At 55.0% G+C, this 25,994-nt stretch overlaps 1 protein-coding gene across 6 annotated transcripts in view; it reads left to right on the top strand.

The window, feature by feature from the left end:
- The window catches only part of TRAPPC9 (trafficking protein particle complex subunit 9), a 649,394-nt gene extending 624,758 nt beyond the window's left edge, over positions 1-24,636 (top strand). For all 6 annotated transcript variants that reach the window (XM_063079205.1, XM_063079204.1, XM_063079202.1 and 3 more), the window contains 2 exons: positions 23,158-23,381; positions 23,999-24,636. In XM_063079205.1, the coding sequence (XP_062935275.1) occupies positions 23,158-23,381; positions 23,999-24,166 (392 nt within the window). In that variant the 3' untranslated portion in view covers positions 24,167-24,636. The remainder of the gene's footprint in view (positions 1-23,157; positions 23,382-23,998) is intronic.
- Positions 24,637-25,994: the final 1,358 nt, after the last annotated feature.

The following is a 25,994-nucleotide window of genomic DNA, read 5'->3' as shown; positions in this document are numbered from 1 at the left end:
GCTGCCCTCCTTACCCAGCCTCTCCTGTCTCTGCGGACAAGTATGAAGAAGTGACACGTTCATGGTCAGAGCCTGGCTCCAGGCGGCATCCACAAGCACCTAATCCTCACCCCTACTCACTCCTGCATCTGGACGACTTTCTTTTTTCCTTTTTAAACATGAATGTTTAAAGCAGCTTTTTAAAAAATTGTAATAATTGTACATATTTATAGGATACAGTGTAACATTCCAGGACACGAATACAGTGTATGATCGTCAAATCAGGGCAGTCGGCATGTTCCTCTCCTCAGGTACTCTTCGTTTCTTAGTGGTGAGAACGTTCACCATCCTCGTCTTCTGTTGTGAAGTACGCAGTCCATTGCTGTTAGCTGCAGTCACCCCACAGCATGACGGAACTCCACAGCGTTTTCCTCCAGCCCAACTGTGACTTTGTGCCCACTGACCGGCTGTCCCCACCCTCCCCTCACCCGTCCCGCCCTGCGCCTCTGGCAACCGCAAGTCCACTCTCTGCTTCTGTGAGATCAACTTCTTTAGATTCCACAAACGAGTAAGATCGTGTGGTATTTGTCCGTCTGTGCCTGGCTTGTTTCATTGAACAGAATGGCATCCAGCTCTGTCCACGTTGCTGCGAATGGCAGAATTTCATTCTCTTGCATGGCTGTGTAGTACTCCGTCGTCTGTGTATAGCGCGTTCTCTCTCTAGTTGTCTGGTGGTGGACACGCAGGTTCATTCCCTGTCTTAGCCTCATGAACAGGGCTGAAGCGAACATGGGCGCAGACTTCTCTTCAACATGCTAACTTCGTCTCCTTTGAATGTCTTACCTGTGGGATTGCTGGATCATATGATAGTTCAATTTTTAATGTTTTTGAGGAGTCTCCATACTTTTTTCTGCAGCGGCTGTACCAATTGACATTCCCACCAACAGTGTTTAAGAGTTCCCCTTTCTCCACGTCTTTGCCAAAGTTATTTTTTGTTTTTTTGGTAATAGCCATTCCGACTGGGATAAGATGATATCTCATCGTGGTTTTGATTTGCATTTTCCTGATGATTAGTGATGAGCATTTTTTCATATATGTTGTCCTTTTATATGTCATCTTTTGAAAAATGTCAATTCAGATGTTTTGCCCATTTTTTAAACGGATTGTTTGTTTTTGCTGTTGAGTTGTTTGAGTTCTTTATATATTCTTGACATTAATCCCTTGTCAGATGATGCTTAGTTTGCAAATATTTTCTCCCATTCTGTAGGTCGTCTCTTCACTCTGTTGATTGTGTCCTTTGCTGTGCTTTTTAGTTTGATGAAGTTCTATTTGTTGTTTTTGCTTTTGTTGCTTGTACATTTGAGGTCTTACTCAAAAAATTCCAGGCCAGGTGAATGTCATAAAGCATTTTCCCTATGTTTTCTTCTAGTAGTTTCTCAGTTTTGGTTCTTACATTTTAGTCTTTGACCCATTTGAGTTGATTTTTATAAGTGGTGAGAGATAGGGGTCTAATTTAATTCTTCTGCATGTGGCCATCCAGTTTTCCCAGCACTATTTATTGAAAACTGTCCTTTCCCCAATGTGTGTTCTTGGTGACTTTGTCAAAGATCAGTTTTCTCTAAGTGCGTTGATTTATTTCTGGGTTTTCTTTTCTGTTCCATTGGTCCATGTATCTGTTTTTATGTCACTGTCATGCTGTTTTGGTTACTGTTGCTTTGGAATTTATTTTGAAGTCAGGTAATGTAATGCCTCCAGCTTTATTCTTTTTGTTCAAGATTGCTTTGGTAGTTCAGGGTCTTTTGCAGTTCCATATGAATTTTAGGATTTTTCTGTTTCTGTGAAGAATGTCATTGGTATTTTGATAGGGGTTGCATTGAATCTGTAGGTTGCTTTGGGTAGGATGACATTTTAACAATATTGATTCTTTAAACTGTGAACATGGGATATCTTTCCATTCATGTGTGTCTTCTTCAATTTTTTTCATCAATGTTTTATAGTTTTTATTGTAGAGATCTTTCACTCTCTTGGTTAAATTTGTTTCTAGGTATTAATTTTTTGTAGCTGTTGTAAAAGGGATTGCTTTCTTGATTTCTCTTTCAGGTAGTTTGCTATTAGTGTATAAAAACACTACTGGCTCTTGAATGTTGATTTTGTATATGGCCACTTTTCTGATTTTGCTCGTCAGGTTTTTTGGTAGAGGCTTTAGGTTTCCCTTTATATAAAATCTTGTTGTCTGCAAACAGGAACAGTTTGACTTCTTCCTTTCCAATTTGGATTCCCTGTATTTCTTTCTCTTGCCTGATTGCCCTGGCTAGGACTTTAGGACTTCCAGCACTATGTTGAATAAAAGTAGTGAGAGCGGGCATCCTTTCCTTGTTTCAGATCTCAGAGAGAAAGCTTTCAGCTTTACCCCATTCAGAATGATACTGGCTGTGGGTTTGTTGTAAATGTCCTGTATTATGTTGATGTATGTTCTTTCTAAGTCTAATTTGTTGAGAGTTTTTAATCATGAAGGGATGTTGAATTTGATCAAATGCTTTTTCTGCATCTGTTCAGATGATCGTGGTTTTTGTCCTTCATTCTGTTTCTATTTTCAGTTAATGAAAAACCAGTCGGCAAACAGGTGATAATATCTGTATCAGTTTTTACATAAGGTTCAACCCCAGTTTACTGGGGTGGAGGTTAGACTTCGCAACTGTGCCTAGATTGTTTTTCCTAGGATTCCCCAGCCTAGGAATAACAAGTTTAGCAACCCTAACCCTGAGACTTAAACACAGGGCCTGAGGGTAGGAAAAAGGCTTGCTATGTATTAAGGACAAGTCTACAAAGTCACCACCAAAAGGTGGAAAATGCTGTGGCTTGGCAGAGGTGCCCCACATTCGCATCTGCCTTGGCCCAAGTCTGGAGGAGCTTGCAGCCCCTGGCAGAGATGGCGAGCAAGGAAACGAATGTCCAGTCAGGCTCTGTGCTTCCTGCTCAGAGAGACCAGCCTTTGGGGGCATGGGGTAGGGGCAGATGGGGAGCCCCTGGCTCTGCTTGGGCAGGTCCAGAAGGGCTTCATGAGGAGGAAGCAAGGGCATGGGAGCCTCAAGGGCCAGGAGGAAATCCTCTTTGCAGCCAGAGGCCTCTGGGGACGCATCAAGAGCTTTTGTTAAAGAAAACATTATTCAAGACACTTTGTGGGTTTTTTTAAAGACACTTGTTGAAGAATATGAAGGCAGACCTTTTTTTCAAGGGAGGCTATTCTGTAGGTGTAGGGACCACTGCAGTGGGGTCCTGCAGCAGGGGAGAGAGCTCAGTTCTGAACACAGCAAGGGAAAGTCGGAATTTAAGAGCCAAGGAGCAGGGTAGAGGTCAGTGGATGGAAAATTACTAGGAGGAAACGTCAGGGTCAGGGGGATTCTGGCTAAATTGACCTCACAGGCTGAAGGCAGGCCAGGGTGATCAGACATCAACTGGGGGGTGGTGGGGGATGAGGAACCCCATATCGAGGGTGATCAGATTTGAGGATGGATAAACTGACTTAGCAGGATTCTTGCAGAAATTAGGTAATGCAGAGATGAATGAAGATGTCCAGAAGTCAAGGCCTAGTTGACAAAGAGCTCAGGGAGCCTGAGTAGAGTTTGGTCACGGAGAGAATGTTTCTCACTTTGCCAAGGAGCTGGGCGTCCTTTGGGGTGTTGGCTCATGGGGGTCACTTTCTCCTGCCCCAAGTCAGGCCACTCTGGCTGGCTGGGAGGGGCCAGGCAGAGCGCACCCCTGTACCTCATGCCAGACCAGGTCCTCCCCAGGCTGTCTTTCTGCCCCTGGCGGCTCTTTCTTTCCCTGCTCTTTGCCTCCTCTATTTGGTTCCCAAGGACAGAGTGAAGCCTCTGCATTCACTGGCCACCTCCCCTCCAGCCCACTCAGCCCCACAACCCCTGATGCAATTCCCCATGGGCACTGGAGTGGGTCATCGAACCACACCCCGCACACGTGCTCATGTGCACATGCACACAGCGCTTCATGTTTAGACAAAGATGGGCCAGACATGCAGTGTGGTGGTCTTGGGCCTAGGCTTGCCAAGGTAGGGACGGCTGGATGGGCAGCCGGTGGATGCTGGTCTGGCTGTGATGCTCTAGCCCCTCTCCACATCAGGCATCCGGAGCAGCTTTTGCTTCCACACCTAGCAGGGCTGGCTCGGTGGGGAGCAGGTGACTGGCCTCCTGAGAGCGTTTGAAAGGCAGCTGGATGCAGAATTTGTGTTCCTCCCCGGGGAGCCCAGCCCCGTCGTCTGCTCATAGTTGGCATTTCGCAGAGCAGGCTGCCTTTCAGAAATGCTCCTTGGCTTTTGTTTTGAACAGCTGCTTGTCCATCTTGGCCTTGTCTGAAAATGCGCCAAGCTCCTCACTTCTCACTCCTCTGTAGGAAAACCAGCGTAGTCCTGGATCGGGAAGCTAAGTCTGCTCTCGGGGCTTCAAATTCCCAGTCGCCCCGTGTTCCAGTGTTGCCAGCATGGTGGCACAGTCCAGGGCTCAGCCACACTCCTGCACCTCTCTTTTGGGCCTGACCAAGCAAGGTGCTTCCTTCTACCCTCACCCTCCTCATGAAGACAGGAACAACTCAGAGGACTCTGGGGGACAGTGTACGTAGAAAGCCCAGCACAATCCTGGGAACACAGTGAATATTCAACCAGTGGCAGTCCTGCCTATCTCTGCCTTTTGTCCCCCAGGGGACCGCCTACTGCTAAGTTTTTAAATAATGCCTGGTTTAGACTCCAGCTCTGCCTCTTACTGTGCAGCCTGGGCAAGTTATTAACTTCTTTGAACCTCGGTTTCCTTATCTGTAAAATGGGGACAGGAATAGTTCCTACTTTAGAGGGCTGTTGTGGGAGTGAGAAGACTGCCTGGCCCATACCAGCCCTTTGGCTGCCGGCCGCTGTCGCGGTGGTGGCAGCGCTGCTCACGCTGAGTGGGGACAGAAGAGAACAGAGGCCCTGCTCATGGGTGCAGTGGCTTGGGCGCCATCACCAGAAGCCCAAGGCTGCACCTGCCCTCCACGGCCTCCACCATGGGTGGGAGCCTGTGGGGGAGGGAGGCAACGTGAGCTTTGGCCTCAGAAGCCTGAGTCAGACTCACTCACCGTGACTTGGGGCAGTTTCCACAACCCGCTCAGCTGACTCGTGACGCAGTCCGGTCTTTCTGCCTCTGCTGCGGTCCCCCCACTGCGTCGCCCACTCCTCGGCACACCCGCCCTTGTCCTCTGCCCTCGCCCGCCCCCCCAGCCCTCTCATCTCTTGCCTGGGGCCTCCTTCCTCCTCCAGGAAGCCGGGCCCTGCCTAGGTGCTCAGTGAATATTTTGACAAGTGAACAGATGAGTGAGTGCAGGATGGTTTCCTCATGCCCGGTGTCCCTCCCTGTGCTTGCCCTTCCCACCCCCGACTTTGGCTTCAGCATCACTGGCAGCAGGGCCACCGCACCCCATTTCTGTGGCTGCTCACCTTCCAGCTGGGGATGTTCCCAGTCTTTCTCTGTCTCCCCAGAATGAGTACAAGAGCCAGGAGGTGGAAGGAATTGGTATTTGAACCAAGCTCAGTTTTTGTTTTCTTCCTCATCTGCGAGGCAGTACGACAAAGCCTCTTCCATGAAGTGAGAAAACGCAGAGCACCCAGCACCCAGTGCTCTGCGCGGTCCCCCCCAAATGGCACAGTGGCTCGTTCCATCTTCCTGCACACGCACACCTGTCTGTGGCCCACGGGGACCCTGGCATTGCTCCGGCTCAGATGCCAAGTCCCAGGTGATGGGGCACCTCCCGCAATGCCCAGCCTGAGGGGCGGACACTGGCGTCCATGTCCAAGCACCTGGCCTACACCATGTCACAGGATTCCCTTCCAAGTGGAAGAGGATGAAGATTAATTTGTTTTTTATTCATTTCATAATGACACTCTTCTTCAAAGGAGGTCACCACGGGCTCAGGCACAGTCCCTGGGACCAAGTTTGTTCAAAATTTAAAAATGAGGCCACTCTGCAGGGCCATATTCTTAATCACTGGAAAAGTCCTCTTGGCACTAGGGCATGTGGCATCCTGGAACATGTCTGGCTGGTGAAAGCTGGGCAGGAAGTGTCCTTGCTGTGGGTCTGGGCATTCCCCCTTGCATAGAAAGGAGAGTTCTCCAGCAGCATTTGCTGCACCTGCCAAGTGTGGGACCTGCGGGTACATCTGGGAGCAGCGCAGGTTCTTCTCTGTGCTCAGGGTCACGGAGTGCTAGGAGACCAGGCTCCATGAACAAGGTGTGCCTGGCCAGGGGCACCAGAAGTGACGACGGCTTGGGCCAAGGGGAGCTGCCTCTGGATGGCATTGCACAGGCACCACCAGAGCGGCCACTGGGCCACTCCATGCCCCACCTGCAGAACTGACAACATCATGGGCCCAGGCCTCCCGTGACACGTTCTCCCAATACCCGAAACTGGCTGACCAGGGCCCCTGGCTGCCTCCTCTGAGTGTTGGCTCTGTGCATTCCTAGATTCACAGATTCATTGAACGCACATCACCTGAGGACCTAGCATGTGCCAGGTGCCATGCCAGCACTAGGCTAGCAGTGGGAAGCGGGTGGACAGGGACATGGCTGGCTGGGAGCTTACAGCTCCTGTCTGGCTGTTCCTGAATTCTTCCCCAAGTTTCACTGACCTCCTGGGAGTCTGCAGGGCTGGCTGGGAGCCATCTCATTGCCTCCTGTCCTGTTGGTCCCAGACAGCCAAGACAGATGGCCCTGGCTGGTCCTGCCCTGGACTCCCAGCAGTGACAGTTCTGTGTGCCACAAAGCCCCTGTGGTTCACCCCCATCACCACCTCAACCCCACCATGTGAGCCTAGTACTTTACCCTCATTTTACAGATGAGGAGGTGGAAGCTCAGAAAGTCACTCAGCTTAGCGGGTGGCAGAGCCAAGGGTTCATTCTCTCTGACCAGATTGAAGGCTGGCTTTGTAACAGCAGGAGGCCTGCCTCACCCCAGGAAAGGAGGTGCACTGTTCACCTGTGTCACAGGTTGGGGTCCCTAGAAAACATGCTGGATGGAGGCTGGCACACTTTGCCCTCGGGCTGCACTGTGCAGAGGAGAGGAGGAAGCAGATGGCAGAGGGAGAAGCTGGGCCATGGGAGTGGGATGGCTCTTGGTGTCATCTCGGGCTGGGGCAAGGGCACCTGGTCTTGGCACTGCTGTGTCAGTCACTCAGTGGGGGTGGGCCACCCCAGGAAGGGGCTGTGACTGGGGTGAAGCAGTGCTCCTAAATCCAGGCCATCTCCAAAGGGATCTGTCTTCGGGCGGCCCCCCAGTGCTTGTGGACTAAGGCCTTATTCCTGAGGGACACTACAGGCACCACAGTGTCCACTACCGACCATCTGCACCCGTTGGGGCAGACGTGGACATCTGCAGTTCATGCCATCAACCAGTTCTTTGTGGTGTTCACTGTCAATTAGGCAGCTGAGACCTGGCAGTCAATAGGGAAAGGGTTTTGGGGGTCGTTAGTTTGATGGCCTCATTTGACAGTGAAGGATACCAAGGTCCAGAGAGGGCCAGGCTCTCCAGGGGTCAGGATCAGAGTGCAGAGGAGAAGCAGGCCAGGGTGGCCTTGACAGTCCCGGGCTGACGGTCACTGCCCATGTAGGTCTGACTTTCCCTGCAGCGCCAGAAGGGACTAAGAACACACCAGAGAGTCTCCCTGCACTTCTCAGTCCAGGGTATATTGAATACCTGCTATGTGCCAAGAAAGAGGTTGGGACATATGAACACCACGATTATGCTCCAACAGAGGGGACAGCCGAGCAGACACTTGGCTATCCCATACCTGTAATGTGGACTGAGGAAAGAGGGCCACACTGCCAACACTATCATGTGTGGTGGGTCCAGGTCCTTTCATCCTACGGTCACCCTTACTCCATATTCTAAAGTTATACATCCTTAGTCCATATTCTAAGTGAGGATTCCGGGACTCAGACAACAAGTGGCTGGCCAAAGGACAGACAGCTAATGAATGTTAGAAGTAAGGCTTGACGTAAGCTATTCAACTCAGGCAGCCAAGTAAAGGTACAGTCAGGTCCCCAGGGAAGCATGGAGAAATCTAGGGGTGGTAAATGTTTGTGTCAGCGTTAGTGGATTTGGGACTCAAAGGATAGACGAGAGTTCAGCAGGCACTGGGGATATTCTACCTTGAGGGGAGAACAGAACAAACCATTGAAATGGGAAAAGGCAGGAAAGGCTGTTAGGAAATCTGATGGAAAGTGAATGAGGTAGGGTGGGAGAGATGGATGGATGGATGGACGGACAGATGGATGGGTAGATGAGGGGATGGATGGATGAGGGAATGAGTGAATGAGGAGATGGCTATATGGATGAGGGGATGGACAGAAGGATGGGTGGATGGATGAGGGAATGGACAGATGCATGGATTGTTGGATGGATGGATGGATGAGGGGATTGAGGAGATGGATGGATGAGGGGATGGACAGATGGATGGGTGGATGGATGGATGAGGGGATTGAGGAGATGGATGGATGAGGGGATGGACAGATGGATGGGTGGATGGATGAGGGAATGGACAGATGCATGGATTGTTGGGTGGATGGATGAGGGGATTGAGGGGATGGATGGGTGGATGGGTGGATGAATGATGGTTGGATGGATGAGGGAATGGAGGGATGCATGGATTGTTGGATGGATGGATGAGGGAATGGATGGATGGATGGGCGGATGAATGGACGGTTGGATGGATGGATAAGGGGATGGACAGATGGATGGGTGGATGGATGAGGGAATGGATGGATGGATGGATGGTTGGATGGATGGAGCTGGAGTTGTGCTTGGTTGCTCTGTGTCCAGTGGGTGATGACCCACCTGCTGATGTCACCTGCTGCTGCTGCAGGGCGCATGTGGACTGATGGAGAAGGAAGCTGGAGAGAGCAGGAGCTCTGCAAATGGAGGCACGGCATAGGCAGGGGACCTAAACTTTGCACCTTGTCCATAGAATGGGGCCCAAAGAGGAGAAAGCTCCTGGTACACTGCGTGAGCAAACGAGCCTCCTTCTCTCAGCAGACAGCTGGTCCAAGTGTGGATGTAGCACAGTCAGGACAGGAATGTGAAATGTAAGCCTGTTTTGAAATCATCCAGCCCATTCCTCTCATGTAACAGATGGGGAAACTGAGGCTCAGAGTGTTTAAGTGATTTACTTAAGGCCACACAGCAAGCCAAGGTCATTTATTTGTCCATTAGTACAGTGAATGAGCCCTGAACGCCTGTCCTCCAGGAGCTCAGGGGAGACAGTCCATCAACAGAAAAGTCCGGCATGGGGTGGATATGCTGTGACAAGGGGCTTGTAGGGGCTGGATGTGGTATGTGGTCTGCATATCTTCCTGGAGGAGGTGCTGCTGGGGCTGTGTTTTGAAAAGGCCAATAGGAGCCAGCAGGAGACTGTGAGGGGGTAGCACACAGGGTAGGAGAAGTCGCAGGGTGTTGGGGGAGAGGCCACGAGGAGCAGAGGCAGAAAGCTGTGAACTTGGTCTTGAGTACTCTGCGGGAGCAATCCGGGGCATCCTTCATCTGCGGTCACTTTACATCTTTTCTCTGCAAACGCTTTTCTTCCTCATGGCTCTCTCCTGCTGGGAAGACCCAGGAGTTCAGAGACCAGCTAATCCGAGGTCCCTAAGTCCTGGTGGAGGCCCCGTGGACACAGGCACTGTTGGCCATGTGGCGACGGGGAGGAAAAGCCAGTCTGTTAGTGGAGGCAGAGCCCTGCCCCCAAGGACACGCACGCACAGAGGCACAGAGCCCCATCATGGCAGCCGAGGCCCTGGGGAGGGGGGCTTCCCAGGCACAAGGTTAAGCTGGACAGACAGCTGGCAGATGCCCAGGAGAGGCAGTGAGCAGCCTGGGCAGGGCCAGCGCAGGAAACGGACTGCATGCCCCTAACCCCTGTGTGCCCGCTCTGACCCCTGCACACACACCCACGCCCTCTCCGACCCCTGCCCACACACACTCATGCCCTCTCCGACCTTCCCATGCTCCTTCCCCTCTGGGCTTCCTCTTCCAGGAAAGGAAGGGTCCTGTGATTCCTTGGAAACCCTTGGTGCCAACAGTCCCGAGGCATGTGATCTGACTGGCAGATGAGAGGATCCGAGACTGGAGTGACACTGTGATTGGATGAGGGCTGGACTCAGAGCCACGGGGGCAGTGCAGAGGCCTGCCTGGGTGGCGAGAGTCTGCTTTAGAGAGAAGACATAAAATGAGGGATTAGAAGTAGGGACATTGCTTAGGGACAGAGCAGTCACTTTAAATTCTCTGCTGTTCTCAGAAAGATGTCTTTGCATAATGCTACCAGTCAGCGAGCAGTTTCCATTTTTCCTCCCTTTTTTCCTCCCTTTTTTCCTTCTGGTTTGTCTTCAGTCGTCCAAAATGCTTGTCCAAAAAGACAAGGTTGGAGGGGAAGGACTTAATATAGTTACTGTCTCTGAGAGCCAAGGTGCTCCTGGTGTAAAAAGCAGGCTGTTTCTGTTGGGAGGGAAGAGGCCGCATGCTAGCACCTGCTCCACCGCCAGTTCCCAGACTGGTGAGAGCATGTCAGCTTGCGCAGGGCCCTGGAAGTCCCTTTGGAAAAGGGGTTGGGTGAGCTCTGGAGGCATATAAATACCACAGTTAAATGCTGTACAGACCGCCCCCGAATTTCAAGGACCTCACACGCCAACCTAATTTTATGTCTCAGGATATTCTTGGTGGAGGGGACTTTCTGGAGCTCATTTGGTGACCCAGGCTCTGCCCATTTCATTTTGTTGCTCTGACCACTTTGTGACCCTGTCCATTACATGGCCCTGACCATCCCATGGGCCCACACAACCTGGGGCCCCACCACCCAGGGAGTCCCCATCCTGTGCACCCACCCATCCCACGGCCACACCCACCATGTGGCCCCACCCACCCTGTGGCCCCACCCATCCCATAGCTCCACATCTCTTGGGGCCCCTCCCTCCTCCACTCAGTTTCTTTAGTTCTCCTTTCAGAGATGTGTTTATGGGTCAGGCTTTTTTGAGAGGGGGGTGTCATTTTCCCCCCATGTTCCATTGGCCAGGACTCAGTCACATGTTCATAACTCACTCCTGGGGAGGCTGGGACTGTAGTCTCTCTGTGCCAGAAGGAAAGGAGATGGTGTGGGGGTCCCCCAGCCAGCCTTCTCAAGGTCAAGTGTCGTGTAAGAGAAGATCAGGGAAGGCCCCCTTGTGGAGGGGCATGTGAGCAGAGCCTGGAGACATGGAGCTGGGGGTGCTGTGGTAGAGGGGACCACAGGAGCCACAGAGGACAGAGTGGACACAGGTGGAGCACACGCTATCTGAGCATGGATCCTGGGGTGAGGGGCTGCACGGGCTTTGGTGCCAGGGAAACCCCGGCTCGAGTGTGGCTCACTTAGTTTCTTTAAACCAAAATAGCCTTGTCCATCAAGTGAGCAGGACGGTGCCTCTCTTGCAGGATTGCTGAGGGTATTAGGTGGAGCAATGTCTGTGCGCTCGGCATGGGCACATTGTAGGTAGGCTGTTGTCTGGGGACTTACTTTATTCCTGTGCTGCAGATTTATAAATTTGAGCTCAGAGAGGCAAAGCACTGGCCAGAGGTCACATAGCAGGCAACGAGTCGGGGCCCAGGATCCTGCTCTCCTGATTTCCCACTCTTTCCAGAGCCTCTGTCTTCCTCTTCGCTCAGCTGCCCTCCTTTCTATTTCTCCCAAAGGGAGGATCCAGCCAGTGCAGCGGATCCCAGAGCTTCCTGGGGTTGTTGGGCCTGTAGGAAGATGGGTTCCCTTCTGAAGACCCTGTGTCCTGCCCCCAAGCAGGCCTGGCTGTCCTGTCTTACCAGCCGCAGGAAGTGTGCTGGAGGCTCAGATGTGCCGGGAGCCGCTCCTTCCTCAGTCCTCCCGGGTGCGGGCAGCCAGGGGTGCCAGTGATTCCACCTCTCTGTGCCTTGGACACGTTCTCCAGGCCAAACCCAGAGCTGAAGACTCTCCCAGCACACCAATTCCACTCCTCACACCACCCCTCACTTTTCAGACCAGGAAGCCGGAGCTCTGGTTTTGGAAGGGGCCTACTCAGACCCCTGACTCAGCACTTAAGCTCCAGCTGCCAAACCCTGTGGCCCAAGTTTGAGCTGTAAAGCCTTTGAACCCACGTGGCCCACAGATCCTGGCGCGATGGCCAAAGAGGGCGTGTGTCGGCTGGGAGACCCCAGAGTCAGTGTGCAGTGTTGGTGATGGGTGTTTCATCCCATCGTGCAAGGCTGTGGCGCACAGCCAGCCACAGGTGCGCAGGACACAGCCTGGAGGCCTGCCTGGCCAGGGAGCCCTTGCTCTTCTCCAGAGCCCCCGCCCTGCACCGCCCCCGGCCCTCCCCTGCCATGAGGGCTCCAGCGTCCCTGAGGGAGGGCGAGTGAGCTCGGGAAGCTGAAGAGCCTCTGATGAGAGACTCCAAGCTGCACAGGTCTCCTCTCCCTCTGCAATTTGCCTTAATTTTAATTTAATTCCCTTTAATCTTTAATGAAAAGTTGTAAAAGTAAATTATTTACCCAAGAGAGCCAAACGGCTCCTCAGGAGCTGTTCTTGACTTGAGGGTAATTACACATGTGGGTCTTGAACACAGTCTCCCCTCCCCGGATGCAGAGGAAAGAGGCATTCTGGTTTATGAACTAATTAGCTACCTCAATAACTGTTAAGAATGCATGCCATTTGGTGGATGGAGAGCGAGGCTGTGGCTCCGCAGAGGGCTGCCCTGACAGTTGCGGAGGGGGAGAGAGAGCCTGTGTCCGTCACCACTAGGTCTGTGGCAGTCTGGAGAGCCGAGCCTCGGGCTCCCAGGAAGCAGTGCTCTGGGTCTGGGGGAGACAGAATGAGCCTGTCTGCCCGTCTTTCACACCATGGCGCCACTCCTGAGCCTGCTTCGCACTTCAGCACACCCGACAGAGGCCCCTGCCCAGGCTGCGCACTGCCTCTCTGCATTAGACCCTCACTCCTGTCACCATCACCCACCTCCTGGGCATTATCCATGCTTCTAACCTCTGTTCCACACTCTCGATATGCAATAAAGTGGCAAGATAAAATACAAAACATCTGCATCAAAGGAAACCACATGTGGCATAATCGGTCAAGACTGGGAGGGGCAGGTGTGCAGGAGGCTATGTGCATGTTGCTGCGTGCGTGCGTGTCTACCTGTGAGTGCATGTGTGTGGTGGTTGACCGTGGGGACTAAAATACAGCTACCAAGGGCCAGGATGGTCCTGAGTTGTTACACGTTTGGTTCTGAGCTTCCTATCAGTCAAAGTGAAAAGGTCACTTACTTGGCTTTCATCAGTAAAGAGGGAAAACATGCTAGGCTGGTTGCTTGACTACCTGGCAACTAGCTACATTGGCAGTACAGAAAGCACACCAATTGTTACTGGATAATTGGAAACTACAGGGTTTTATACTAGATCTGCTAGTGCTTTCCCTCAAAGGAAGGTGGAAAGGTGTTGAGCAGGGGGCAGGACCCCACCGGGACCCCTGGCTGAGCTCCCTTCTGGGCTGTTTTTCTTTTTCCTGTACAAACTTCTTCTAGAAAGTGACAAAGCTGCTTGATTAGTTCTGAAGCCAACACTTGCCTGAATCAAATTTGGCTCTAAAATGTAGGACCACCCAAGATTTACATGGACTAGAAAACTGTGTGTCTTCTGAAAGTTAAAATGTAAATATGCATTAGCTGTAGCGGCTCGGTGGAGCCTTGAAAACCTGCCTCGCTGTGTCCCCAGGTCTTCACTCATTTATTCCCACTCACTGCATTGTTCCCAAGTCTTCACATTTTTAAAAATCCCAAGTTAGACATTTGTGCCTGAAGTCTGCTTAGTCCCCTGTTTCTCGTAGTCACCAAAGGCAAGAGAGTGGAGTTCGGCGTGAGGCAGGGGAGGACATCCTTGCTGGGATTTCGAGCTCTGGAGGAAAAATAAACCTTCAACTGCTGGCTGTGAGAGGTGTGCCTTGAAGGAGAAATGAGCAGATCATTCAGCAAGCCAGTTGGGCAAGAAATCCTCTCGGATCATTCCTCTTTGCCACTGAAAGGTGACTTGCATGTGACCTGGGGCCAGCCGGTAGTTGAGATGTTTCCTTCTCAGGAAAAGCCCTGCCCACCGTCCTCCACACCTTCTCTCTCAGCTGCCCACTCTGAGTAGGACGCGGGACACGGGACAGAGATGGTTTGTGCATGGGACCTGCAGCCCTGGGTACAAGCACGCCAGAAACATGTGCTCAGCACCAGCCCAGGTGGAGGAAACCTGTCTCCCCAGGGTGCGGCCAGGCCGGTCTCCTGGGAAGTCTACTGGTGTTTAGAACCACTGCTGTAGACTGACCTGAGCCCCTGCCCCTGGGAGCTGTTCTCCTGGGTGCCAGGAGTATCCACCTGCCCTGGGCCCAGGACTCTGGCCCTCTCCACCCACACCATCAGCACAGAGCGGACAGACTGCAAAGACAGCTGCGGACGCTGCAGGGTCCATTCCTGACCTCCTGGTCCTCGGGATCTGGTCTCCGCCCCACCCCACCTCTTGGCTGCCCTGTTGGTGGTGCCGTCTCTTGCCCGTGGCCATCCTCTTGGTCCGTATTTTGATGGGGGGTCGGGTCCTGACCCTCTCTGATGGTCTCTGACTTGCCTGGTCCCTAACTGTGCAAACTGCACTCCGCCATGCTCGAGGGGAAAGACTTCCAAAGTAAGACCCAGCCCTGTGTCAAGCCCCGGCTCCAAAATGAAGGGAGCACCTGAACAGTGGAGGTAAAGGGCATGGGATTCCAGAGGGTTCTCATGGCTTATGGATGGAGCAAGTAAAGGACACGGCACAGAAGGGCCATTCAGAACTCCTGTCCCAGCCTGGCAGAGGTGCAGGGGAGCCTGTCTGCCCAGGGGATGGTGGGCCCCAGGGCAGCATGGCTGGGCACAGTTAAATCAGGGAAAAGCAAATGAAAACCTCAAGGAGGAGCCACTTCCCCCCCACGAGGATGGCTAGGACCAAAAAGACAGACGATAACAAGTGTTGTGGAAGGTGTGGAGAAACGGGAACTCTCCTGCAGTACTGGGGGGAGTGGGGACGCTGCAGCTGCTGGGGAAAACAGTCTGTACTTCCTCCAACAGTTAGACAGAGCTGCTGTCTGACACGGCAATTCCTCCCTCAGGTGCACCCCCAAGAGAAACAAAACCTGGGTCCACACAAAACTTTGTCTACAGACACAGCAGCATCAGTCACAATAGCCAAAGTTGGAAAAAGCTCAAATGTCCCTGCACTGATGCATGATCCATAGAACGGGCACTGCCTGCAGTGGCCTCTCCTCCCATCGCAGAGGAGGAGGTGCGGACACATGCTGCAGCCTGGGGGAGCTGCGAAGACGTGAAGTTGAGTGAAAGAGGCCAGTCTCTCAAGGCCACACGCTATGTGACTCCATTTACGTGAAAGCCCACTGCGGGAAGTGCACAGAGCCAGGACGTAAACCAGTGGTGGCCGGGTTCGGGAGGTGGCTGCTGGCTGAAGGGTGTGGGGTTTCTTTTTCAGGTGATGGAAATGTTCCAAAACTGACCGCGGTTGCACATATCTGTGAATATACTAAAAACCGTTGGGCTGTGCACTTTAAATGGGTGAACTGTGCGGTTGTGAATTACACTCAGTAAAGCTGTTGGGAGAAAGAAGCAGCAGCGCAGACTTCACAGCCCAGGGCTCCAGAGGAGCTCAGCACTGACTACTCTGCACCTGGGCCAGCTGCTGTGCCACCGTGAAGTGGGACAAGGATAGGGCCCACCTAACGCCTGTTCTGAGGACCGAGTGAGCTATGAGCAGTAGCTACGAAGCCCTTAGAATGGTGCCTGGAGTTCAGAGAATGCTCAGGAGGGCAGGCCCCACTGTTACCAAGCAGCACAGTGACCACGAGGAGCACTGCGCTGGAGGGAGAGGCAGCCGTGGGTGCAGGGGGACCTGCCTCCCCCTGGGGCCCATTCATCACAGAAACCTCTGGCTGGAGCAACATGCACGTGGCAGCCTCCCAGGGCTGTTTCTCTGCATCCTCCTTACCTATGTCCCTCCTAGGGCAATGGGACCTCAACTAGCCCTGTGTCTGCCCTGCAGGAGCCTGAGTCCTAAACAGGTCAGGACAGCTCCAGCCCCTCCTGGGTGAGAGGTGGGAAACTGAGGCTAAACCAGAAGCAGGACTTCAGCACTGCAGCTGATTCTAAGAACCAAGATGATGGGCACCCAGGCGCCTCTCCTCCAGGGGCGCCCTGTGCTTACCATCCCCACCTGACCACATCATACCGAGCATCCCCCTGGGGGCTGCCTTCCCAAGTGCACGAGTGTTCCAGGACCAGGTACTGGGCCTGCTTCCCTGTGGCTGCACAGAGGCCTGGGTGGTCCCTGTCACCTCCCTATGCCTCAGTGTCCAAATGCAAAACAGGTTAAGGCTACACCTGCTCTCTCTGCCTTCCAGGAGGGTGTGAGGTGTGGCTGGCCGGGGTGGGCGGGGCCACATCAGACACACTTTCCCTCCTTCCCCCGTCCAGGCACGCATGTCCTCCCGTTCTCCCAGGCCCAAGGTGGCTGCGCTTGGCCAGAGCACAGGCCGGCCTGCAGCTTCCTTCCTCTAGGTGCCCCACCATTGTAGGCCCTCCAGAGCCCTCTGCATCTCGTCTTCTATTTATAGCCCATGTTTCTGCCAGAGCTTGTCAACGTGCCGTTGCATAAACGTGGCAGTGATTTCAGGAAGAATTCTGGCCCAGGCAGAATTAAGTCCGTGACTCTGGCCAGTATTAAATGTGAAGGAGAAGCAGGGGCCGGGGCAGGAGGGAAAGATGTACTGTGGCCCGACTGAATGCCTTGAGAAAAGAGGCTAATCCGCTCCCAGCAGATTCCTTGCAATATGAGATTCTCTGGCATAAACAGTCTCCTCCAGGAGAGCAGGTCTGGGATTGGGAACCCAGGGTGGGTGCATGGTAGATGGTCCCAAAGTCCTCTACTCTGAAAGCACTTCTGGGATGTGGCTCCAGTACCCCCCACCCTTGCCCTGGTGGAGGGCTTGAAAGGGACACACAACCCTAAAGGTAACTCATTCACTCATTCATTCATCCATTCATTCATTTGTTCAACAGACATGAAATAAGCAAGAGTCTGCTATGAGCCTGCCTGTGCTGGGTATTGGGGACACTGTGCTGAATAAGACGGGCAAGTGCCAATTTTCCTGGCACTTCCTGGGAAGGAGGAACACAGATGGTTAATAACTAAATGGATAAACAAGATAACTTCAGATAAGATGTTGAGGGCCATGAGAAAAACAAGTGGGTGGCAGAGTAACTGATTGGGACAGGATGGCTCTGACTGTGTGGTTGGCGACAGCCTCTCCAAGGGCTGAGACTTGACTGTGAGGAGGGAGTGGGCCAGGTGGGGAGGACAGCAGGTGCTAAGGCCCCGGGGCAGGAATGACAACCAGAGGAAGAGCAGGGGGTCAGCATGAGTGCGGAGAGAACGCAGCCCCAGCCATGCAGCACCGTGAGACCAGGCAAGGGTCAGAAGTTGATTGCAACACTTTTATTCTGAGTGTAAAGAGAAGCCCTAGGCCAGGCAAGGCCAAGCAAGGGAGTGACACTACGTACCAGCACTTTTACACTACAGTGCTGGCTGTTGCATGTGAGAAGTGTCACAGTGGGAAGCCCAAGAGGAAGCTGCCAGAGAGGATGCAGCTGGGCAAGGTGCGGGACCACCAGACATGCTGAGTCCTGCTGGGTGCTGGGAAGACCTGAGGGGTTGGGGTTCCAGGAGAAAGTGGAGGGTCCTACCTTAGCCAAGTCCAGGCTGTGACGTCTGTTAGATCACAGGCAGAGAAGTCAAGGCTGCCCAGAGGAGCACAAGCCCCAGCCAGGCCTCCCAAAGGTGTGGTGTGTGGGTGAGTGCTGTGATCTCAGCAGCTGGGGACGGGCAGGAGCTGACATCCCTGGAGCACCTGGCTCTGTCTGGCACTTTCACAGAGGCTTTGACACTCCCTCAGCAACCTTTCGATGGAGGGGCCACCCTTCCAAATGAGGAAACCGAGGCTCACTCGGAGAGACGGGGCTGGGTGCAGGCCATGCCCGTCTGCCCCTGGCCAGCCTCTGCCGCCCAGGCTGGCTCTGTACCCAGGAGGGCCTGGGAGGTGGTGACTGTGAGGCTGCCCGGGCCTCGGAGCACGTGTGGCCTGTGGCAGTTTCCCAGCCCCCACCTGTGTTGGGGTCGTTGGCTGCTCCAGCAAGTGACCACGTACTTAGCGGCTTATAACAACAAAATTTACTACCTTATGCTTCTGGAGGACAGAGCCCAGCAGGTGTCAGCGGCCACGTTCCTCTGGGAGGCTGAGGAGAGAACCGTGTCCTTGCCACCTCCAGCTTCCAGAGGCGCTGGCACGCCGTGGTCCCTTGTCCCTCTGCACCGCCAGCCGCGCAGTGTGTTCCCACATCTCCCCACTCCAGTGGCCTCATCTCTGTCTCTCTCCTGCCTTCCCCTCTCCCTTATAAGGACCCTTGTGATTACATGGGGCCATGCAAGTGACCCAGGATCAACTCCCCATCCGAAGTCCCTTTTGCCATGTGAAGGGACACATTCACAGGTTCCAGGGACTAGGACGTGGGCACATTCTGTCTACCAGCCCACCCCCTGTGGTGGGAAAGATGATTTGGGTGGGTGGGTGGGTGGATGGGGTGTTCAGGAAGGTTTTGGGGTCAAGTTTTGACCCTCAGGCATTCTGTCCCTCAGCTCATGGCTCTTCTAGCTGCTGTTGGCCTGGAGCAGCTCAGAGGAAGGAAGCACAAGTGTGGCCACCTTGTGAGGTTGTCCCCACCTGGAGGTCAGGAGAGGGGTTCCAGGCTGGGACCCTGGCAGTCACTTCCCTTCTGTTTCCTCCCTGGGCCACCTCTTCCCTGTGGCTGGAACATCCCAGGCCCTGGTGGAGGAGCCCACCTGTGGCTCTGTGGGAACACAGCAGCCCCAGAGGCTGTGGGTCTGCATGTGTCGTGGTCAGAGTGGGCTGAAACCAGGAGCAGCTGGGAGGACTCGTCCCTGCATCCTCGTCCTCTCAGTAGTGTCCTGCATGAGCTCATGGAGTCTCATCGTCCTCCACCCACATTCACTGTCACCCTGCAGGTGAGGAAGGGCCCTGGAGAAGCATCCTGAGTGGGGTCAGAGCCATCCATTGGGACCACCTGCACCTGCCACTGCAGACTCACCCCTCCTCAGGGAGGGTGGAGCCGATGGTGGTCAGTATTGGGCTGCCCCTCACGAAACCCCCCGTGAAATGGTTCTGGTATCATCCCACCTAAAGGTGAGGACACTGAGGCTTGGTGAGGAAGTGATTGAAACCGAAGACAGTCTGAATGGGAGCCCAGGGGTCATGCCACTTACCACTCCACTCCGTTGCCACCCCAAGCATTTTATGGCTGGTCCCCTCCTTGAGGCCAGCCTCAGTGGCCTGGGAGCAGAGCCAGCCCCACGGGGCCAGGGCCAGGCTGACCCTAGCGGAGTGCACACATTCACATGTGGCTCTTAGTTTTCAAGGGTGATTTGAAACTGCTCCGAAACAGCTTGTCTTTGAGAAACTTGTGCCATCACTTGTTCCTAGCTCCTTCCTCGTGGCATTTGTGGAACCCACCTTGTAGACTGCTGGTGAGCGGCCCGGGCTTCTCTGCGGGCTCAGCTGCTGCACGCAGCCTGGCTCAGCAGAGCTGCACATGAGAGCCGGGCCCTGCAGAAGCCAGGCCGCTCCCTCTGTTCTCCCAGGATGGGGCACGGCTGGTCCTGGTCTGGAGTCAGAGAAGTGAATCTGTGGGGGATTCATCCAGCTGTGGGGGATGACGGTGTTGCCAATCCTACCTGTGCACAGCCTTGCTGGGCTCACATACCCACTGTCAGGGACAGCCGCGATCATCGGCATCGTTGCTATTAAGTCACTGTTAGGTTTATTTTCTCATATTTCCTAAACAGCACCCCTGGGTCCCAGGAGAGACAGGCCATGGCCTCCTTTTAAATTCAGGACGTGTAATACTCTCAGAGAAAAGCAGACCTCTCTGCCCCGCCCCATTACGGGAAGGTTGGCTTTCCTCCAGTGTTATGGGAAGCCTTGTTGCCCTTGCACCTGGACCTGAGATACTGGAGCTGTAGGAAATGCCCCAGCTATAGGAACAAGGAGACGGCTGCTTGTTGAGCACAGAAATTCATTCATTTGGCAGGCAGTCACTGTGGGTGTCAGGCACTGGGGTAGTGTGACCAACTGTCCCAGTTTGCCTGGCACTGAGGGTTTCCTGGATGTGGACTTTTACAACCAGGAAGGCCTCAGGAGAACTGGGGAGGTTTGTCACCCTAAGACTGGGGACACAGTGGAGAGCAAGGCAGATGCGGCCCTGGCCTTGTAGAGAGTTGCCCTTCTGTGGGAAGGTGGACAAAGAAGCCAGCGGTCATGGCTGCACCTGTGAGCCCTGGGTGGGGTCCTGCCCCTAGCCCAGGGAAGGGACTGCCTGGCTGGGCCCACCTCCAGGCTGGGAGGTCAGGGTCACTATCCCAGCTGTGCCCATGAGGTAAAGGAGGCTCAGGCTGGCAAAGGGACTCCCTGAGAACGATTGGTCAGAGGAAAGCCGAGCCCCAGCCCGGCCTCCTGCTCAGGTTCCGGCTCTGTCCACAACCCCTGCCCCCCGGCCTAACCTTGGGAACACATGTCCCTCCTGCCCCTAGAGAGAAGGTGGCAAGGCAAGAGCCCACTGGGAGCTGTGATCACAGGGAGAGCCAGCTCCGGGGCGTCATCAGCCTGGTCTTCCCTGGGGCCGTGCAGAGCCGGGGGCTAGGGGTGGGCTAGATAGCTGTTGGGCACGGCTCTGCAGAGGCTCACAGACCAGTCCTTGCTGCCCTGCGGCTGCACAGTTCTCTGCAGAAGAAAGGATGGGAACAGAATTGCAGTGAGCCAGCCATCCTGCCAGCTTGCACAGAATTGCATATCCCTTAATGGAGCGGCACCAAGCTGGCCACCCACACTCTCTCTGTCCCCTACTTTATTCACTGGGCTCACACAGTGCCTGGTTCCATTGACTGTTCAAGAAATATTTGCTGAGACCTGGCCTGTGTGGCTCCAAGGATGGATGGGCACCTTCCTGTGCTGGGCCACATGTCACAGACAAGGAAACCAAGTGGCTTGGGACAGAAGCCACTGTCCTGCCAGTGCTGGGGCTCATGATACAAATTTCTCAAATGACTGCTGTGTGCCAGGAGGAGGGCTGGGTTGTTGCTGTGACAGAGCCCCTCTGGGGGTGTTCCTAGAACTAGAACATGCCTCTCTCTCATGCTGTGGCCCACAGGTCCATGTACCACAGAAGTTATGTTATCACATCTCATCTGTTAGTGTTGGCATCAGCCCCATTTTACAGAAGAGGAAACTGAGGCCTAGCAGGTGTAGTGACATGCCTTGGGCCCCACAGATAGAAGTGGCCAAGCCCAGGTCCCACTGGCCCTAGCTTCTGGGCTCAGCAGAACAGAGCAGCTGGAAGAAAGAAGAGCCTGTCTTCAGACTGTGTGCCATGTGCTAGGCACAGCGTACTTATGTGCGCTGCAGATAGGCCAGTGGGCAGGGATGCAGGACCCCCAGATTATCCCAGCCTGGTCAGATTCAGCCCCCGTGGCTCTGCATATCCAAACATGTAGGATGCAGCAAAAGCAAGGTTTTGAGGGCAAATCATAGCCTTAAAAACAAATATTGGAAAAGAGAAAGGTGTCCTTTCCTCCAGGAAGCCCACCCTGCTGCCACCCCCAACATGTGTGTTGAGTGAAGGGCCCCTCCTCTGGGCCCCACAGTGAGCCCCACCCAATTGCTGCACTGTCACAGAGTCCCAGAATGGCTCAGCTCTGGATGACCTCTGTCTCACTGGATTGTCAACTGCCTTGACACTGGGACTTGTTCCATCTCTGTGCCCCTCATCACACAGGCTGCAGGTGTAGCAGGGGGTGAGGGGGCTTGGCAATAAATGTTGGAATGAATAATGCTTTGCCCTGTTGGTGGGGGATGGGCGTGGGGTCAGCCAGCTGTGGGACCGTTGGGGCTGCGTTCTCCGCAGTTTGACATCATAGCAGCCACCCTTAGAAATGTTTTTTATCTTTTGTCCCAATAATTCCATCTTCAGACTCTATCCTAGGAACATAAACACAGTTTTCCAACGAAGCTCATTGTAGAAATGTGTTTGTCATAGTTATTTTCACACTAAAAAAGTAGACACAAGGTAAATGTGGTTGGGCACATAAACTGCAGTTTGTTTCTGTGATGAAATCCTCTGCAGCCTTTAAAACATACTCACAGAACCTACAGCACATGGGACACGCAATTCTTCTAGTCCAAGACAGCAGAAGGCAAAACTGGACTCGGCCGCGGCAGCCACATGGCCGTAAAGGCAGGAAAGCGCTGGAGGGAGATGCGCATGTGCTGTTAAGTGTGGTGTTGGGCGAGGGGCTGGAAATAGGTGGAACTTTTTGAAAATTATATTTACTTCTGTAAACTTTCCAAGGTTTTTATAATGTTGTGTAAAAGCTTATAATTTTACATAAACAACAGGGGGCCCGGCGAGCCTGGTGAGGCCCACAGTGCTGGGGATGACAACGGCCTTCCTTGCCCCCAGAGAAGTCTTCTCTCTGGCTGAGCTTTGGCCGCTGCACCTGACACTGACTTGCAGGCACTGGTGTGTGTGAATAGGCACATATATAGCAGGGGCACAGCCAGGGGCACAGCCGCCACCGGCTGCCCCGCTGCCCTCCTGGGAGCCCACCCGGGGCCCCTTCCACTGTTCTCACCCCTGCAGTTTCGGGGTCTCTCACCTGGACGGGAGCCCCTGACTCACTGGAGAGCTCCATAGTGAGACCCCTCTTGGTGGGCTGTGGCAGGAGCTTCCAGGAGGCCCTCCCAGACCCCCATGTGATCCAAGGGCCTTTTCCGTGCAGCTTGGTGCAGATTCCTGGCTATAGTTCTAGCCTCCATGCTTGTCTCCAGCAGATAGCACTTTGGGAGATCAGGGGCTGGTCACACATCTGTGTCCCCAGCAACAGCGTGGCACAGAGGGGCTGGCAGCCCTGATGGGAGAAGACAGCCCCTGATGGTCTTGTGTTGCCGTCCCTTGCAGATGTGCTGGTGGACGGACAGCTATGTGACTGCGAGGCGGCAGCAGCCTGCCAGGTGGGCGACCCCGTGCGCCTGGAGGTGCGTCTGACCAACCGGAGCCCGCGCAGCGTAGGGCCCTTTGCCCTCACCGTGGTCCCCTTCCAGGACCACCAGAACGGTGTGCACAACTACGACCTGCATGACACCATCTCCTTCGTGGGCTCCAGCACCTTCTACCTGGATGCGGTGAGTGGTGGAGTGCAGGGGGATCTCGAAGCCCCTGGCCATGCAGCCCAGGCCTTCATGGTCGTCACCCCCCTTCCCCAGGAGGTGGGCATCAGAGTTGCCATGGGTGGGCAGACACAGGCTTCTCTGGTCCACATGTGTTGACGCCACAGCGCCCGACACAGTGCATGAGCTGTGCCTAGGACAGCATGTGGCTTGGTGCATGTCAGATCCTGCTATGGTATCATTGTGTCCTTCCTACCCCAAGGTCACCACACGCTGGGCCCAGAGGGACTGATGAAGTCCCAGAGGGCAGATTCAAGCCCTTGCCCCACCTCCCAGCCCGCCTGCTCAGCCCCTCCGCAGGCTCAGCACAGCCTCGCGCCGCCCTGGCCTTCCCTGGCCTCTCCCCATGCTGCCTGCACACTCCTGTTCTCACTGAACCCCAGACAGTGTGGGGAGGGACATGTTAGCTCAGAGAGGCGCAGCGACTGGGCCAAGGGGGAACAGGAGCAGAGCCTGGTGGCCCTCCCCTCCCATTGCCCCCATGTCCGGGCAGGTTCAGGGCAGAGGTCTCCTGGTGGTGTTGGGTGGTCGGTGCCACTGGTCTGGCTGATGCCTCTTCTTCCTTCCCGCAGGTGAAGCCATTGGGTCAGTCTGCCTGCCTCGGGGCCCTTCTCTTCCTCTATGCGGGTGACTTCTTCCTCCATATCCGGTTCCATGAGGACAGCAGGAGCAAGGAGCTGCCACCATCCTGGTTCTGCCTGCCCAGCGTGCACGTGCGCGCCCTGGAGGCACAGGCCTGAGCCCCCGCGGCCCCCTCGCCCCTTCCCACGCTGCTCACAGGCCCCTGCGCAGAAACCACTGTTCACTCACACCCGGGGGATGGCGCCTGCCCAGCCCGGGCCTGGGCGTCCCTGCACCTGCGCCTGTGACCTGGGGACCACGCAGCAGAGGGTGCTCCGTCCCCTGGCAGTCCCCGTTGGCCACAGGAAGAAGAGCTGAGTGTGAGGATGGGCACGGCCTGGACAGCCCGTCTCCCTCCTTGGCCCTTGGCATCCCCTGGGGCTGGTTCTTTTCTCTGAGGTGCACATGGGTGGCCCTGGCAGGAGAGACGGTGCCATAGGTGGTGCAGGATGGATGATGCCGAGAGCGCCCCGCCCATGGCTGTCCCTAAGCCCGGGGCCCCTTCCGGCTGCGCCTCCCCACTGGGCTCCGCCGTGCTGAGGCCCAGGTGTCGTGTCTGTGACGAGTTCTTCAATAAAGGGCCTGCCTCGCTCCCCTTCTGCGTCCTTCCGTCTGCTTGCCCAGTGTGGTCAGGACCCCCATCAGTCTCCGACTCAGGTGGGGGTTTCAGCACATGGGCCAAGTGGTGGCCAGCAGCATTGGCCCTGCCCAGGGCTCTGTCCCCACAACCCCTCCAGGGTTCCCAGGCCACCCCTCCCCGTGCTGGGCGCTCTCTGGGCCTGGCTCTGCAACCCCCTCAGGACACTTTCTTGAGCCCCCCACCGCGGTCCCTGGCCACTCTGAGTCCATCATGGCTCTGGCCATCTCAGCCTCCTGTTTTCTCTCATGAGGTCCACACGACATCTGCCCCCTCCTCCCACGCCACGCAAATGCTCATGAAAACATTCAGAGGCAACAGCAGGTCAAAGAAGCCTGGGCACAGGTCCATACAGGCGACCCCAGCGACCCCCTGTGAGCCCGCCTCCTTTTCCTTTTCACTCCCCTCTGGGTCACCCTGCAGCTCCACACACCCTGTCCCCACTGGTGCCCGCCACAGCCCCCTGCAGCCCTCACCCCTGCAGGTGTGCAGAGTGCCACCTGTGCCCAGGCACCATGAGGTCTGAGCAGAATTTGGGGGTCAACTGCTGAGGCAGTTCGGGGGGGCGCACGGTGCAGAGCAGCGGCTGAGGCTCCTGGCCCCACCCCACCCCCATTTCCACAAGGCCACCCAGGAGTGGGGAGGCACTGCCACTTGGGGATGGAGGAGGATGGACAGTCAATAGGTGGGTGGTTGTGGGGCCCAGGGGCATGTAGGATCTGGGGTCCCTAATTAAAATAGCTCCCTCGAAAGCTTCCAGCTCAGGTCAGGGAAGAACTTTCCAGGACCTTCACTCTCACAGTCAAGTGGCAGGGGACGGCAGCACGGTGTCCATTGGGTCACTGGACAGATTTCGTGGAGAGCTTCCTGTGCCAGCTGTGGCCTGGACACTTCACCTGGGCCCGGGGCAGGGCATTGACCCCGTCACAGATGGGAAACTGAGTTTTCAAGAGCCTGGATCACACAGCAGGAAGAAGCAGCAGAGCAGGGTCAGAAGCCTGCCTGGGCAGGCAGATGGGGTCCTGCCCCCTGCTCCAGCAGTGTCACCCCAAGGAGAAAACCTTCAGCCTCAGGGTGATGTTCACAGCCCCTCAAGGGTGCTCGGGTGCAAGCCCAGGCCTGAGGATGTCCCCGGCGTGGCAAGCACCTGGCCCCACCACCACCGCCACCTCCACAGGCTGTTGCTGCCCAAGGGCCCGCCTCGTGGGCTGGAGTCCTGCCGCAGCTGCTCAGTGGTCCTTGGCCTTGGGGCGGGGTGCTGTTTTCAAATCGCACATAGCTACCATGAGGGCCAACCTGGCCCTGTTTCC

This window comes from Cynocephalus volans, chromosome 15 (assembly GCF_027409185.1).
Source record: "Cynocephalus volans isolate mCynVol1 chromosome 15, mCynVol1.pri, whole genome shotgun sequence".
Lineage (NCBI taxonomy): Eukaryota > Metazoa > Chordata > Mammalia > Dermoptera > Cynocephalidae > Cynocephalus > Cynocephalus volans.
Note: the sequence above shows the minus strand (reverse complement) of the source record. Positions and strands in the feature narration are given on the sequence as shown.